Source organism: Leptidea sinapis, chromosome 5 (assembly GCF_905404315.1).
Source record: "Leptidea sinapis chromosome 5, ilLepSina1.1, whole genome shotgun sequence".
In the NCBI taxonomy this organism is placed as follows: Eukaryota; Metazoa; Arthropoda; class Insecta; order Lepidoptera; family Pieridae; genus Leptidea; species Leptidea sinapis.
Window position 1 is genome coordinate 4,659,016 of NC_066269.1, and position 17,388 is coordinate 4,676,403.

The 17,388-nt window shown below is 36.4% G+C and overlaps 1 protein-coding gene across 2 annotated transcripts in view; it reads right to left on the reverse strand.

Annotated features, from left to right (window-relative positions):
- Positions 1-8,169: 8,169 nt before the first annotated feature.
- LOC126964493 (nose resistant to fluoxetine protein 6-like) overlaps positions 8,170-17,388 on the reverse strand; it is a 52,263-nt gene continuing 43,044 nt past the window's right edge. Inside the window, exons 5-15 of one of the 2 annotated variants that reach the window (XM_050807650.1) lie at positions 16,887-17,038; positions 15,550-15,654; positions 13,404-13,564; positions 12,488-12,588; positions 11,885-12,016; positions 11,313-11,478; positions 11,006-11,085; positions 10,385-10,610; positions 9,909-10,083; positions 9,561-9,703; positions 8,170-9,002 (exon numbers count right to left, since the gene is read on the reverse strand). In XM_050807650.1, the coding sequence (XP_050663607.1) occupies positions 8,874-9,002; positions 9,561-9,703; positions 9,909-10,083; positions 10,385-10,610; positions 11,006-11,085; positions 11,313-11,478; positions 11,885-12,016; positions 12,488-12,588; positions 13,404-13,564; positions 15,550-15,654; positions 16,887-17,038 (1,570 nt within the window). In that variant the 3' untranslated portion in view covers positions 8,170-8,873. Of the gene's footprint in view, positions 9,003-9,560; positions 9,704-9,908; positions 10,084-10,384; positions 10,611-11,005; positions 11,086-11,312; positions 11,479-11,884; positions 12,017-12,487; positions 12,589-13,403; positions 13,583-15,549; positions 15,655-16,886; positions 17,039-17,388 lie in introns of both variants that reach the window. The other variant, XM_050807649.1, reaches the window with a different exon arrangement.

Consider the following 17,388-nt stretch of genomic DNA (forward strand, 5'->3'; position numbering starts at 1 on the left):
AAATAAATATATAAAAAACGTTCCGACCATTTTAGGACCTCCTCCTTTTTTGAAGTCGGCTGTCTGGGTCTGAAATTTCGATTAGTTAAACCCTAAATAAAACAAAAGTTTTTGCGTTCACCGCTAAATAGCCTCCCTCTGTCGTATCCCCTCGATTCGTGATCACTCCTCTAACTGCCACAGCTAGTATCGGCACACTCGGCGTCGATATGTCGAGCTACGTTCAGTTTCGTGATCACTTGGAAGAGAAGGCAAAATTGGCCGCTTTTGTGTACTCAGTAAGGCGGGACTTCACTTCAATACACCGCTTGCAAATATATAAATCTGTGTAGGCGTTCCCCAGTACCCCTATTAAGTTAAATATTAGTATATTTAATACTTTCTCCCCTCTACCACCTCTTGACAATTGGTTCACTTAATGCAGATTATATCAATAAATGGTGTGATGGACTTCTCTTAAATCTACACAAGACACATACAATTTTTATGTGCAGTTCATCCTATATCTTTCGTATTAATTGGTCGAATCTTCCTCCGGTTTGCTCAAATAACGTCATTGTACCCTTCAGAAAGCCGGAAAAAAAAGTTGGAAATACACATTGATCAGACGTAACACACAAATTGAGAATGTCAGTAAAAATATTTTTGAAGCCGCGGATACATACATGCTCTGTATTTTAATACAGTAATAATCTTTCTTCTTCTAGCATTACAGATTCATTTGCAGCTTATACGAGTATCATTATAAGACCGTGGTCTCGAGTGGCACCATATTTTTTGGGCTTACTCACCGGTTGGCTTGTACATAGAATCGATGGATATCTGGCAATTTCAAAGGTAAATGCGGACTCTAAAGGTATGTTTAAAATTTCTTCTTCTTGGTCGATATGCTCGTGGGAAAAATAATTGCAGTATTTTCCCGTTGCCTTCTGCACCAGACTGTTCTGGGGATATTTAAGCCCCAAGCTTGTAGAAGCCTCCACTGTTCATTGGACTGATCAATTGTGATGGTTAAATCGCCACAACTCGGTCGCCAGTGCCTTGTTTGTACTCTAGATGTACGCTTTGAAGTTGGAGACTTAGACTAAGAGGTTTTTTTCTAATTCAAAATATAGTCCTTCAACAGTCACTAAAGCTTGCAGTCATTTTGAAATTTATTATTTTATTTTTAAATTATAAAGTAACAATTATAGATTGCACATTTATAGAGCCCGCTAGCAAGCAGTTTCTTTAAATTTAAAAATAAGTAAAATATCTTAATTAATCTCGAAAATTTGTTTCACAATACAAAAAGTGGGATATATGTTTCCACATTTCTATTTATGTGTAACAATAAATAACCAATAGCTACTCCAACAGACATCATCAGTAGGGCTGTGGATCTCCTCTGCTTCCATCCTCGTGGTGTCGAGCGTGGTGCCCTGGCTGGATGCTGGCTGGATGGCAGCCTGGCTGCATCTGTCGTGGCCGATGGCTTTGATCTGGCCGGTTGTAGTCTGTGCCACCAAGTACACTTGTGAGTATTTTAACAATCTGAATCTGCTTATGTTTTAGATTTTTTGAAGTGAAAACTAGTTTAGCCGGGCTTTAGCGTTCTTGGGCACTTTTTGATAGGGGAAAATCTTATGGGGTCGCGTTTTTGTTTGATTAGTATATAATTGAAATCATAATGAAATTTCAAATTTTAATACTAAAAATTCTAAGTTTTCACTTTTATCGGCAGTCTCTACAACTGCCGATTTTTAAAGTGAAACTCATCGTCTCAAACTTTTTCGTCTGTGTGTTGCATGTCTCGTGACGGTCGGGCAGCGCCTATAGTTTCCCATTATGATTCCAATTTTCCAAGTATAAAATTAAGATTGATAAAGCGGTTTTTTTAACCTTAATGGAATATTATTCCAAAAATTTTTAAGTTACATGTCTATAATGTGAAAGAAAGTTTCATTTTTAGCGTGGTTTCATAAAACCACACAATCCTTTTTTTTTCTATTAACTTTGAATTAATGAAATACTTTTATAATTTTATATACTCGTTTAATTATTGGTACCACACTGTCCGCTGGCACACAGCTTCGCTTCACAAGTTACCGCCGCTAAGAGAACTATCTAATCTTACAACACCAGAGGAATCACAGGAGCTTTGTCGGTATTTTGGTTGGCCTGTATCAATTCTGCTGTTGTGACAACTGTAAGCTTCTACAGTTACGAATTGTTGTTGTTGATTGACAGTGATTTATTTGGTGGTGATAAAAAATTTGGTACTAAGACAGACATAAACACAGCGAACTCCAGTACGCCTCCGTTGCCTAGTCACCTCAATATAGTTCATATACTGATATGCATGAGGTTATTCAAAGACCTCTTCTACACGTATTGACGAGGTTTAAGGATCAGGTTTGGTCTAAAAAGGGAGCTGACTACATAATATGACGAAAGGCTATCTTACTTAAGTTATTAAGCCTCGAGAGTCGCCGCAAATTGCATGGCCTAACGACTTTATTCAAAATACTCGATGACACAATTTCTACTACCCTCTTTTCGGATATTCATCTTAGAGTTTCCATTCGGTCTTCAAGACATAAACAGCCTTTTACCATTCCGTTCTGTAACAATAACGTGTCCTCCTATAACCCTATCTATAGAATTTATAGTGGTTAATTAGGCGCATTAAGAAAATCACACATATAGTCGCATGGGGTCATATCTGACCCCAAAGCTATGAATAAAAATGGAGTAGAAGAAACTAATACAATAAAATTTGTTTTATCAAAAATAATTAAATGGCTTATATAAATCATACTAAAAATATAACTTTCATTTTAAATAATTGAAAACATCAAACAACTTCTAATAGTGTTCCTGTTGTCTCATCGGCGAGAGTGGGGGCTTGCGTTCGTGGCGGAGCGGCGCTCGCACCGAGGCCGACGGCGGAACCAGTCGCCTTAAGAACTTGACCCGCGCGCACATGCATTAACGATAGCATTATATTAACTTACATGTTATATATATTAATTACGTAATACAGTCCTTTTGTGAAACAAGATATTTTAATTCAAGACCACCAGAAGCCACAACTGGAGCTTGATATTCAACAAATAACTCTTGAAATATTTTTTTTTATCTAACTGACAGGTTGTCATTGTTCGCTTTGAGTGTTCGAAGAAGATGATAAAATATTGTCTATGGTCTTTAAGTCCTTCTCGTGATTTTGGACCTTAGGGCATGGTTGATCATTTCAGTCGACACCTCCTTTGGCACTATTCGGTACTTTAGATCATCTCACTTTTGGTCCATTTCCTTGACTATGTTTAGATAGAAAACAGTTACCCTCCAATGATCCAGAAACATTTTGGCTATTTTCAGACTCTTGGATCTCAGTTACCGATTCATGGCCACAAGAATATCATTTGCAATTTCATCTTACGAGATAGAACCCGCGATATCTTGCTCTTCATCCGACAACTCTTACAGCCATTGCCGTATTTGTCTTTCGTGGTTCATAATGACAACTTAAAGAGAAAAAATACATTAATTACATTATGCAAAACAAATTTACACTATAATTAGTCAAATTAACTAAATTATTGTAACAACCCAAAAATTAAAACTTACCATTTCTTTGTCTTGACTGTCGCATGGGATAAGCACCCAAGAGAACAGCGACGTGTTCGTAGGGGTTGCTAGTCTGTTCTCAGCTGATTTACCCGGGGAGGTAGGAAGCTAGAAAGAGCGCTGTCGTAGTCTAAACACTCAAACATTAATTAAATTAAACATTATTTTTGATTAGAAATTGTTTTGACCCCATGCGCCTAATTAAGGGTTAAGCCACTAGCGAACGCACACATTGACAAATCAAAATTGGTTACTCATTTCAGGGCTTCCAGGACGTCTAGTTTATTCTACTAACTCTATGGTACTTAGGCTGTTTCAGTAAACACTAATCTGCTTATTTTTTTTTAATATATGTTTTCTCACTAGTGTATGTATGATCTCGTGAAACAGTCTGTTAACGGGCAACAGTTTGTATGAAATGGTATGTATGTTCCAGATTCATCCCGTCGTATTGTGGACAGTAAGCTCTCAGCTGGGTTCAGCCGACTGTGTTACTGCGCCTTCCTGCTGCACGGACCTGTCACCAGGACTCTACTGCTTGCCATCGACAAGGAGTTGTGCTCGCATTTCGCTTGCTTGGTGAGTCTTTGAGAACAGACAGAACTTATGTTTTTGTATGACATTGAGGAACGAGACGAGCAGGACGTTCAGCGGATGAATATTTGTACGCCTATTACAATGCAGTGCCGCTCAGGATTAAAAAAAACCTAACAACCAAATCTATTTTTACTGTAACCTATTTTGATTGAGAAGTCGCAAACAGTCAGCCATGCTTGGCATTAGCACTTTAGTGTTTTGAATATTAAACCACTAGCTAACTCAAATTTAGACAAATATAAATAGTCACGCATTACTGGGCTGTCAGGTAGTATAAACGCTAGTATATTCTAAATCTATGGTACGAAAGCAAACCTGGCGGCGGACTGACATCGACGAAGCGAAAGACTTCGGAAAGACCTGGAGTGAAATTAAGAGAGATGCTCAGGACCGATCGCGATGGAGATGCACTGTGGATGCCCTCTGCCCCAGCCAGGGGATACAGGAACTTAATAGTACATTATTGCAAAGGCCGGGAGATGGGCAATTGCAGGTCGAGTATGAGTTTGAAGGCCGAGCCGTAGGCCAGGACTACACTGAATACGAGACAGGCATTGCCGTTTCCCGCCGAGGCATAAATAGTGCTTTTCTCAAATGAATGCAGGGAAAAAAAACACTGTTTTTATATATAATATAAATTAAAAGTAGTTAAATTGCCATAATTTTTCAAGATTATGCCGTTTTTAAGATGAACTGATATGAATTTCAACATGGAATAAATTGCCTATAATGTAGGCTTTTTAGTTTTAGCAATCTCATTAAAATACGGCAAAAATACTGTTTCGGAAAAAATGGTCACTTTTTTTTCCAACTCATAAAATTTTCATATACTTTCATGTATTTTTCTTTTGACTTCGTCATCAGCAGTCAGCCAGCAGGTTTTCCATTGCCAATTTGGCTTCTGATCTTAAAACTGATGGAGAACAATAAATCTCCATTTCACTCTATGAATCGTTGAAAATCATTTTAATTATTATTAAATTTATATTTATTAAGTAGGTATGTTAATAACAAATCAAGACAAATTTTCAGCTTTGCCGTAAATTTTTCTTAATCATCTGTGCCGACAGGCAAACGCAAAGAGACTAAGGTATGCCAAGAATGACAGAAGAGATCCGATCAAAGAGTATTTAATAACCCCAGCAGGCCGTTTCATACAACATTGCAGGAGCGTTTTAATGTTCCAAATTCAAAAAACTCTCCTGCAATGGATTTGATTTTCTTTGTCCGAGAATACAATAATTCGCGTGTTCTTTCTTAGAAAATAATGATAATATTTCCATGCATGTTGGGAAAAATAATATAAATGGTACGAATTACGGTCCAACCAAGGTTATGTCGACAGGGCTTAATGCGACGCTGATACATCACTGCTGGAATCAATTTTAAAAGACAGGTTAATCTATTGCAGTGGTTTTACTTTGCTGGTGCCACGCTGCTGACTCTCGCCTCAGCGTTGCTACTCGCTCTGCTCGTCGAGATGCCGGCGTGCTCCTTCTTAAGACGCCTCTCTGACCTCGCTTATCGATAAACAACTCTATTTTATCATAAAAAACATACAAAAATAAAACTGAAAACAAAATTTTATGAACGATGCGGGACTCGAACCCGTGACCTCTCGCGTTCCGTGCGAGCGCTCTTTCCAACTGAGCCAACCGTTCGAGTGGCGTATCATTTATGAAATCTTGTATGCTTTGTTCAACTCTCAGGTTGTGGCCTCATCTACAGGATCTACTTTACAGTTCATAACCTGCTCAACCTCTATATTTGCATATAAGAAATTGACTTGAGATGTCGCTCTTGCAAATATGAAAACAAAATGTTCTGTTTTATTTGTGTAATTAATTCCAGAAGCGAGGGTTTATCACTTTAAAAACATTACAAATTGTTTCAAAAACATATTCTTAACTTTTTTGTAAAGTACCTTCACATGGGACAACTGGGCGCAAACAAATATGCGTGCGAAAAGTTGTATAAAACTCACTTTAAACGTCTCCTTCATTTTGTTTACATTCAACATTTTATTCAAATCATTTAAATGAAAGAGTTATTTAATACTTCAGTCTATTTAAAGTAATAGACTAAAATTACCAACTGTTCTCAGACACCTTGACAGTAAGACAGAGACAATGCAGAGTAGCCTATAGAGTTGGGACGCAACCGTAGTGAAGTAACATTTATACATACAAACTATGTAACAGCCGTAATATTCTTAAAGACTGACAGTTTGAAAACAAAATGTTATGAACGATGCGGGACTCGAACCTGAGAGTAGAACAAAGCATACAAGATTTTATGACGATACGTCACTCGAACGGTTAGCTCAGTTGGCAGGGCACTGGCACGGAACGCTAGAGGTCGTGGGTTCGAGTCCCGCATCGTTTGAAAATTTTGTTTTTAAATTTTATTTGTGTTTTAATACTAGAAATGAGGGTTATCACTTTAATAACATAACAAATTGTTAATTAATTATATTTTAAGGATTATACTAGGTACTTTGATTATCTTTTCTCGAAACTCTTTTATGTATGACTCAGGTTTGTGTTTACCAACTCCAGCTTCGTAGGAATCGCTAAAAAAATTCCCTCGTGGTGAATCTTTTAAGTTTTAAGCCTTGATCTGGTAAAAGTGATAATTTTTACCGAAATAAGATTAATGGAGAGAGGGACTGTATTATTTTATACTTACTCTCTTTTACCCCTTTACTCCACCTTGATGCCACATAAGAAATCTCGGTTAAGTTTTCAAATTACGAAAAGTATTCGTTGAAATGATATTGTTGTGCTTAACATCTTTTTTTAAGTAAAATTTGTTTTTTACATTGAATGGCGTGAAACTAGCATAATTTAAAATAGGTATCTATGTTATGTTAATTAATGTGTCAATATTTATTTACTGTCATTGTTATCACTTTGTACATATCGCCATTGGTTAAAATAAATTAGTTATTATTCGTTATATGTACATTCAAAATTTAAGAACATATTGTACATATAGATATGTAAAATATACCTACGTTTTTGGCAGTTCTTGTATAAGGACATTTAAATAAGCTTTTATTATTCAATATATTTTTAGTTTATATTAAAAAAGGAGTAGCATGAAACTGTAAAGTAGGTAGTTATGGGGATCACCTGATTGTCTGGACCAAACAAGGCTAAACCAACTAATGAAATACCGACTTTTTTGAAATCCCTCTATATTTAAAAAGTTTACCGGTCACGAATTGCATATAAGTACGTTATGCAATCATAAATCTAGCACAGGTTATATGGGTCGTTCAGGGGTGGGACAGACGTCTTAAAGTGACGTTTTCAGAAGACTGTAGTGCCATCTGTTAGTTGGCCCGAAAATGAAAGCTTTGTCAGCTGTCACTCGCTTCGAAACCTTTCAACTTTTCTTTATTTGTGTCAGTGGTCATAAAATGGCGGCTACTTCTAGCGTTTGCGCATGTATGTAGCTCTCGTGTCCATTTTGCATATTTACACCTATTAAATCTATCCTTTATGTTCTATGTTGTGGCAAAATTAAATAACTAACTCTACGCGCAATTTCAACATGGTAAAAAATTGCAATACCAAATTAAAAAGTAGAGTTAGTTATTTAATTGCGTCACAACATTAAAAATTAATTTTATAATTTCGAGCTTATATACAGTTATTTTCGGGGCCAACCTCCAGATGGCGCTAGTGTTCAAATAGACAGCTCATAATACGGAGAGAGGGCTCTCTTTTCCCTATTATTATACTCTTTGGTTTAGTTATTTGTTAATTTTTATACAAAAAAAAAATTTTAAAATTTATTTTTGAGCGAAATGATTTGTATTCATTTTAATAGCAGGATACCCCGCCGAGCGTAATTTATCGTTAATTTATTTATTTAATTATTACTAAATGATATAATATAAGTTGTACGTAATGTTAATTGTTTTTGTAAATATTAAAAATAAAAGTTTAAGTGTAATATAATATTATAGTTTTATTTAAAAAAAATACAAAACTTATAGACTACAATATATGTACATTATATTTACATGGTGAGATAATATTATATTTACATTATTTATAACTAATTGAGTTGTATAAAAACTATTACAATATTCTAATAATTAATTCGTTTACTTTACTAATACTACTCACATCACACAATTTGATAAGTTATATTGTATGGAGCAATAAACATGAATCCGGTGCTGAAACTGACACCCGCTTTATACAAATATTTAAGGAATTCAAAAGGATTATGATTGTTGGTCTTAGTTGTATGATCTAATATAACATTTTGTACTATATATTTGTACTCAACTATTTTTGAAGATAATTGAACTATCATATAATTTATTACTGTACATTGTTTGCATAAAACAGGTTAACTACCTAAACAGCTAAGACAACATATAATTTCCTTCTGTTAATTTTGGTGTTTACCAACCTTCTAAATTACAGTGAAAATAATCCCAAATTATTTAAGTTTACTATCAGTATGTAATACTTAACGTGCTGATAAGTGTATTTTTTTAACTTATATACTCATATTAATCCTAACCAAAATGTTATGACTGTAATTATCATCCAAAACTTCATTGTAAAGTCCCATTTTAACAGTCTTTATAATGTTTAAAGCATACTGAAATATTATATTAACGGATTGTACTTTTTCTATGGCTATACTCTGTGTGGTTTCTTCTGCGGTGAAACAATTTTGAGCATTGTCACGATTGGTGCCTCGAAGGCCACAGAGATCAAAAACGCCAAGAAGTATGATATCACAGTCAGTCCCAGGAACAACACGAACTGTAAAAAGATGTAACAGTGAAATACTGTACTGTGAAAACACAAAGAAATTCACTCAATACAATTATTGTTAGGAAGAATAAGTATAAAGTTAAAAAGTCATAAAGTTTATTTGTGAATACAATCAAGAACGAAAATTTTACACAAAGGGCAAAGAAAATTATTAGCATTATCTAACACTACACTTTAGCCCGTTGGCAATCAATTAAGCTAACCGCGTGTAATTGTATTTTTAGGTACAAATTACGGTATCTTACAAAATAATAATAATATTGACACACTCTTACACAAATTATCTTATAGCCTGTACTATGGGTACAAGACAACGATATATTCAATTCAATATACTTATTTAAACATAAATAAATACAAATAAACATCTATGACTCGGAAACAAACATTCATATTCATCATATAAATGATTGGGTCTACCGGGATTCGAACCCGGGATCTATAACTCAGTAGGCAGGGCCACTAACCAAAACCTAAGTATCAGTGGGTTCCATTAAATATTTTTGAAGACCATTGAATCAACCTGCGAATTTTAAGGATACTTACAACCAGCATTTCACCCAAGTGTATTGGATGTGTGAGATGCATTGCAACAACTCGCAGTACAACAGGATGCACGAGGTACGCGCAGTATGTCACACGAGAGAAGGGATACAAGACGGGCGCCGATAGTAGTGCATGGAGCCAGCCTAGAAATTAAGTACAATAAGCTGATGATATCATATTATTATGTAGAAAAGCTAGCATAACTTCTATCTAGACGACATTCTACTTTTACTTAATATATTAATATCAGGAGTTTGACTTAATCGGCGTTAGACTTCTCAATAATCAAAGTACAGACGAACTCCAAAAGAGCTCAACTACTCCTCTAATGAAAGATGAGGTAGGTACCTCCATGCCCCGTAGAGCAGGCGATGATGATCCAGCCAATGGCAGCGGCCCACAGCGAGTGAGAGACCGCGCTGTACACGGCGGCTGACGCTACACTCAGCTCTGAACGATACAGACCGAAAATCAGGAACAGCAACATGCCCGTGCAGCATATCCAGCCCACACACGTCCACACCTGGGAACCAGCATAAAAATATTATTAACACACCTTATTAAACAGGTTTTCGAGAGTAGCCAGCTTTCCTTTATTATTGTACGTGTATATATTCCATTAGTGAATTAGATTATTAAATTAACCATTACAAATTAGATACAAATGAATATATAGGAATCCCTTCTTTGCCATGTTTATTTTGTGATTTAATTAATGATAAATTAATATAAATATTTTTAGAAACAAGAAATAAAGCTATATGCGTGGGAAGAGATGATTATCTTGCAATACTCTTTTATTTACAAGTGCAAAGTATTATTACCCTGTTCATTCTTATCTTCAAATTAGTTTTGAAAAGAATCCACCCGGTGACCATCCCGACGAGATAGGGTCCCAGGCGCGTCCAGGGCTTGTCGTAAATCTTGTCAAACTGGGTGAAGGGGTCCTCGCTGTTGGGGATGTGCTCGCTGCTCCATGACACGTAGCCCGTTGTAAAGAGAGACGACACGAAGAACACGCCCGTCAGTATTACTGACAGTTTGAAGTGACTGGAATGTTCACGTATGATCACAAGAAGACAGACGCTATTTTTAGGCTCATAAAATTAATGACATAGTCACTATAAACATCCGAAACGTTTACATTAGCTACCTTAGTTAGCTATTAGAATTTAGCTAGCAGAATAAGCAACCTTGTAAAGGTGCAAGCCATTGGTTGTGTTTTACTTGAATTCATTTCGGAAATAGCTGGCTATGTGAACTTAACACATTATTTTTCGTACTTTGAATTCGTTATATTATCGTCTACATAGACTCTAATTATGAACTTTGAAATATATCAGCAGTTTGAATAGTTTTCACAAAAAAACCTTATGTATAAAACGTTGAAAAGGAAATTTTTCATTGATATTTCAAGAGTCTACAGGCTACTGGAATGATATTACCTCGTGGCTAGTATTAGTAGGATCGCGCTGACCGCGTAGAACTGAGTATCGTCCGACAGATACCAACTCCACAACATGCACTGTAAACATGAGATTGTATTAATTTGCTGATTTGAAAAGACAGATATAAATTGAAATATAATTCCATAAAATGCTATATAGAAATTGTAAAACTGTATAACTAGTTATTGTTTCTTTTCCGAATTGATTATGGCGGAATTGAAATTCTAGCAGCATGCTATTTATTTGTATTATCATTATAATCTGTAGAAACTTAATTAAACTTTGCAACAACTGTAAATCTTACCATCTGGTCGACTGGGAAGAGCGTGTTGATGTAGAGCAAGTTCCTCCACCAGTATTTGGGGCAGGTCTCGTGGTCCATGGCTGGTGGTTCGAATATCGAGTTGTGCGCGAACCATTTCATGGTTACCTCCACGACGCCCAACATGAAGAGATACGGCGTCGTCAATCTACACCCAATAATATTTTATAACCTACAATATATAACTAAATCTTAATTTAAAAACTTTGTCCGGCAGTATTGAAACAGCCTACTAAGGTACTTCAAACTTGTGTAAATGACAAGTAATCAGGTGTTCTAAGCTTTACGTAATCGAACAACCACCTAGAATCAGTGATTTCGTGACAAAAAAATATTAATTAAATAGCCTGTTTGTTATTCCTGCAGTCACAACTTTCCTTGTATAATATGTAAAATGAAATTCTTAAAACTTTCATCACAAAGCTAGACTAGAAATGTTATCAGGATGTTCACCCGATTCTCAAGTGTCAGGCCCTTTTTGGAGTTCCTGGCTCTGGCACACAAGTTCGCCTCTCTAGTTTCTTATTGATAACTATTAATATATGTGTAGGTACCTGGCAAATCTGTATCCGATCAGTCCGAGAAACTGCAGCAGACCAGCTGTGACTTTTCTTCGACCTTTGGTCAGCCGATCCAGTTTGCCCTTAGCGTTAGTGCGGAAGTACAGAAACGTAACCAGCATACCTCTGTGATAGAAGAAGAAATACTTGAGTGCACTGCATTACACCCAATAACGCAAAATCAAATATCGATAGGTAATAATAATGTAACTTTCCAAATTCACCAATAATTCATTTACAACAAATAAATTCCCCGGACAATATTTTAAAATATTTGAATCCTTGAATTTTCTTAGAGTCTTCTATAGCATGTTACACTGGGACAATAAAGGAGGAGGTATTTAAAGTGATTACTGCCGCTGAATGCCAGAATCAGAATACGCAACAAGACCCAAATAAAATACTTTTCACTTGGATGTATTGCTTTCCTCCACAGTGCGGTTGTCAATGAAATTTCTTCCATGTAAAACTAAGCTGTTGAATGAACTCTCTTGCGCAATGTTGCCAGTAAGATATATACGCTCGTAATTCCTTTAGTGTTACGAATGTAGTATCATGTTAACCATATTGTCACTTGTTATTCAAAAAATTCCTTACCCAAGACAGAAGAACGTATCAACACTGTATACAGCGCTGATGATGAGCTGGAACCAGAAACTCTTCTCCAGAATTGCTCTTAGGGCCGTGTTGTCAGCGTACTGTAAGCAAAATGTATCCAATTGATAAAAAGACTGAATGTGTAGTGCTAACCATGTTGTCGTTAATGGAGTAAATGCTAGATTGATACAGCCTAGCGAAAATCTCTAAGCAAAAAGCGATTCACTCGATTGTATGAAACGTGCAGCAATTGATTGACTGACAGATGACGGCTATAATCTTATAAAAAAAGAAAATAGGCGAAATCCACTACGTTTTAAGCAACTGATCGCTGTCAAATTTTGCCGGATATACTTTATCGCCAATTGCCATACTGTAATTTCTAAATTAATAGTCTACTATTTCCAACTTATGTCGAATCACTGCACGTTTCATACTAAACTAAATTTCAATTTGAACTTATGCAGTCCCACCTCTTCCAACGTCTGGATTAAGATATCAAATCAAATCGAAATCACTTTATTCATCTATGTCAAGGAAATGAAACATATGAGCGCCAAAAGTGTTTTTTTCTTTTTACGAAGAAGTGGCAAGAAACTCATCAATGCAGTATAAAGTGACATAATTGACGTTTATTATTTAGTGTACGCGCTATTTTTTAAGGTAGCCATGTCGTATCGTCTCAGAAACACCACACAAGGAAGCTCCTCCCACAGCTTTGTTCTACGTGGAAGAAAATTCCTTGAAAACCATCCTGTGGAAGACTGCCACAGATCCAGATGTTTATTTAAGTTTGTAGGTTATATATAATACGGTTATAGGTTTATTACGGTTATAGTCAATTACCAAGATTTTGTTGTAATCTTATATTGTTGCTTGAGTGGCAAAGTGAAGTGTGTCTAAGTTTTATATGTACCTTGAAAACCACTATACAGGTGTGTCCGAATATCACCCACACCATAGAGAGAGTCCGTAAGCCGTGCACGACTGGCACGGTATCCGCGCCGACCGACTGGTCCAGGATCTGGAGGATGTTGGCCTTCATTGAGAACGACAGCAACAGTTCCGACCACACGCCTGGAAATGCAACCATTCCTATCTTTACATTAATATAATAATACAACGCAACATAACACGACTCATAAACACCCCTGTTCACGAGGACAAGGTGCATATTTTAAACTGCGTACAAATAACTGCATTTTCATAATTATCTGATTCAACCGAGAATCCCACCCGCTACACGAGCAAAAAAAATTCCTCAAAAATACAACCGACTTCAAAAACACTAGTTAATAATATGCACTAAAAAGTATAAAAATGATTGAGTAATTTTTTATACGATCTAATTAATTAATCTAATAATCTAGTTACGATTATTGTTATTTTTGAAATCGGTGTCCTCCTGCAGCGCCCGCGCTCTCGCCTCACTACGTACAAACACATCTCACCTATGTATGTAGTTACACCTTGGCTGACACCGACTTTCGGAACCCGACGGTGGTAAACAACTTTCAAATAAGAAAAGCATTATCAAAATCGGTTCCCCCAATCGAAAGTTCTCAGGTAACAAATATAAAAAAACATACCGACGAATTGAGAACCTCCTCCTTTTTTGAAGTCGGTTAAAATAGGTTTATCACACCGGCTTCAACATTAGGCTCATTTTTTGCTGGATACCATATCGTCAGAAATAAAAGAATTTTAAAATTTGTCATTAAATTTCTTTTCAGAAAAATTATAGTTGACATTCCGTAAGGATATACAACTGACAATATCATGTTTGATTCCCGGTTCAATCAGGCACTTATATAAAAATCTTTAAAGTACTTTCCCACCATGTGGGATAGCCGTGGGACGCCTTGTATACCTACAATGTGAGTGAACCTATAGTAAACTATATCTCTGTATTGTTTCAAATCTATTACGATTACTGAAAGTCATACATGTTTCATAAAGTATTTTATCAACTTTTGATGCTGCATATAGGTCGTGAAACACGTTCAAAATGATTATTTACTAATATATACAAAGGTAACCTACTCTGTGATTATAAGTCAGTTATGCAGTGAAAGTCAGTGTCACTGTCAATAATTGAAGTCAGTTGTGTTTGATTGGGTTGACATTGACGGTTAAAAAAAGAAGCATATTGTCGGTGTAGTGTACTGACATCTAGTCTTAACAGAGTATGTGTTAACTATAATTGTCACTGTCACGACATCGACAGTGACATTAACCGTGACACGTTGAGTGCTATATAACGAATGCACAGTATAGCAGAAGGCCATATCCCAGCGGAAACTCCATAGGGAGTGCCGCTTGCGCCTCTCTCTCCCCATGAGAAGGTCGCCTTCGATGAAGGCTTAGAGGGCACCTGCCCAAAGCCAACTGCAGGTGGTGTTTAGTGGGTAGGCACCTAGGTTTCACGTGAGTCCCACATAACCAACGCAGACTTAGGCTGCGTTGGTATGCATGAGCATTCACCACCTCCCTCCCGTCGTTATCCCGGAGGGTAGCCCATTCCCTTGCTTGGGCGCAAAAAAAAAAAAAAAAGCAGAAGGCCAGTTCTAATCGGCTATTGGTTGCGTGCGGACGTGTCCGGCTGTAGTGCTACATAGTAAAGATTAGTTGTTCCACTCGTGAGCAAACGAGTAACATTACAGTCGGCTAATCTTTGGCAGACTAAATTATTAATATTAATACATTAGTTTTGTATAATTATTTGATATCTTGAAACATTTAGAACTAATCGAGTAAAATCATTTATCTTTTCCTCTTTGTATAAAAATTGATTATGACAAAAAATAACGCTATATATTTACTAACTACATATATCTTAGATAATTTATACATCTAGATAGACTAAGACAGCTGTAAGTACATCGGAAAAATATTGCGGTTAACAGTTAGCCTTTATTTTCAGCAACCGGACGTATCGCGAGTGTAAGACATAGCCGTCATGCACACTAAAGTAATAAACCTGTTGTCATGCATTCGCATTCACAAGCAAGAGGCTCTATCTATACGTATAAATTATTTACGCGTAATTATAAGACACTCACTGAGTTTGATTTCCTCGTCTGTGGAAGAGGTCTCGGCCGTCAAGCTCTCTTCTGAGTTATTGCTGTTTATCGCGATATTGTTGTTCACGCTGTATAGAGATTTACCTGAAACATTAATAGTGTAAATTTTTTCACTTAAAAGCCATAAAAGTTTATTCCTTTAGAATTCTTTTTGATGTCATTTCTAATATATTAGACACTACTATCGCTTCGGAAATGGCGCTCTGAGACAGAAGAAGTGGCGCAAGAAACTCTTAATTATTTATCTAAACAATTTGTTATTGTTTAAAGTGATAACCCTCACTTCTGGGATTTGCCAAATTGAACAGGCTATAACTGTAAAGTAGATCCTGTAGATGAAGCCACAACCTGAGAGTTGAACAAGACATACAAGATTTTTCAACGATACGTCACTCGAACGGTTGGGTCAGTGGAAGAGCGCTCGCACCGAACCCAAGAGGTCGCGGGTTTGAGTCCTGCATCGTTCATAAATTTTGTTTTCAAACTTAATTTATTGCTTCACGTAATATCATCACATATTGAAAAAACTTTAATTTGCCGCCTATGTAAATTATATCATTATACATTTTTTATAAAAATAAATAAATAAAAAATTATATCGAAAAGCTTCTTTTGCACTACGATAAATGAGTCCCATGGCCAAACATTCTCCCTGTCTTGAGAAAGGAGTATTTTTTCTCACAGGCAGTTAAAGTTGAATTTTCTCAAGTCGACACTGCAGAAAACCAATAAATGTTTATTACCAGATAACAGCACAAAATCAAGAGAAGTCTTAAATCATTAATTAAACATTACAAAATAAACATAGAATAAGTCCAGAACACTCAGTATCAAAACCACACAAGATAATTTCCTCACAAGTAGAGAAGGTTACTTCCTAGGCCATTCCCAATATAGTATCTATAGATAGAGACAAATTACTACCTTCTACTATCAGTAATTAGCTGTCAATAATCTGAAGCTGTCCCAATATACCCGATACATCATTCTTATCGCCTTATATTGGAACGCGTGAATTGCAATTTCCATACAAACTTATAGAAGTTTTTTTACCAGCGATAGCGCTGGTAAGCTATACGTCGTCCCATTGACAGACAGCGTGTACGGATAAGGTGAGTTACCGTCGATGAGTTTATTGGGACAGAAAATTCAACGATGGTTACGATTTTTATCTCAAGTAAGCGATAGACTGAATATTGGGAACGGCCGTTAGTAGGTAAGCTACTATCGTAGTTACTATCGGGAGATCGGTTTTAATTAATATACTTCCAGTAGACAAGTCCACTTTATTGATCTCCTTTACAATATAGTGTTACCTTTGGATACAGTAATGGCGTCTAGGCCGGCTCCACTTTCGGCTGCGGCCATATTGTTAACTCGTCGGCGGCGCGCGCGCACCTCTTTGGCTATCTGCATGTCGTACACCGTGGCGGTGATAAGCAGCGTGGCCACAACGCAGCACACTCCACTGTGATGATAGAGAATGATATTAAATTAAATAAACTAAAAGTAGCTGGTTGTATCTACTTCATTCTGAAAGTTTTTTTTTAACCCACGGACTAGTAAAAAAATAAGGACTCCGTGTCACCTTAAATAACAGTATAGCACCAAAACAAGCCGATTGAGGTGTAAATATATAGCCCCACGCACACACTAATACAGGCCGATAGGCGGCCATTATGAGAATTGTCATCGTCTGTGACAGATCAGTTGCGTCTCAATAAAATATATTAAAAATGCCGTCGTGCGTTGTGAAAAAGTGTAAAAACGATACTTTATAAGTATTTGTAGCCATATATGATTATTTAGGGGAGAAAA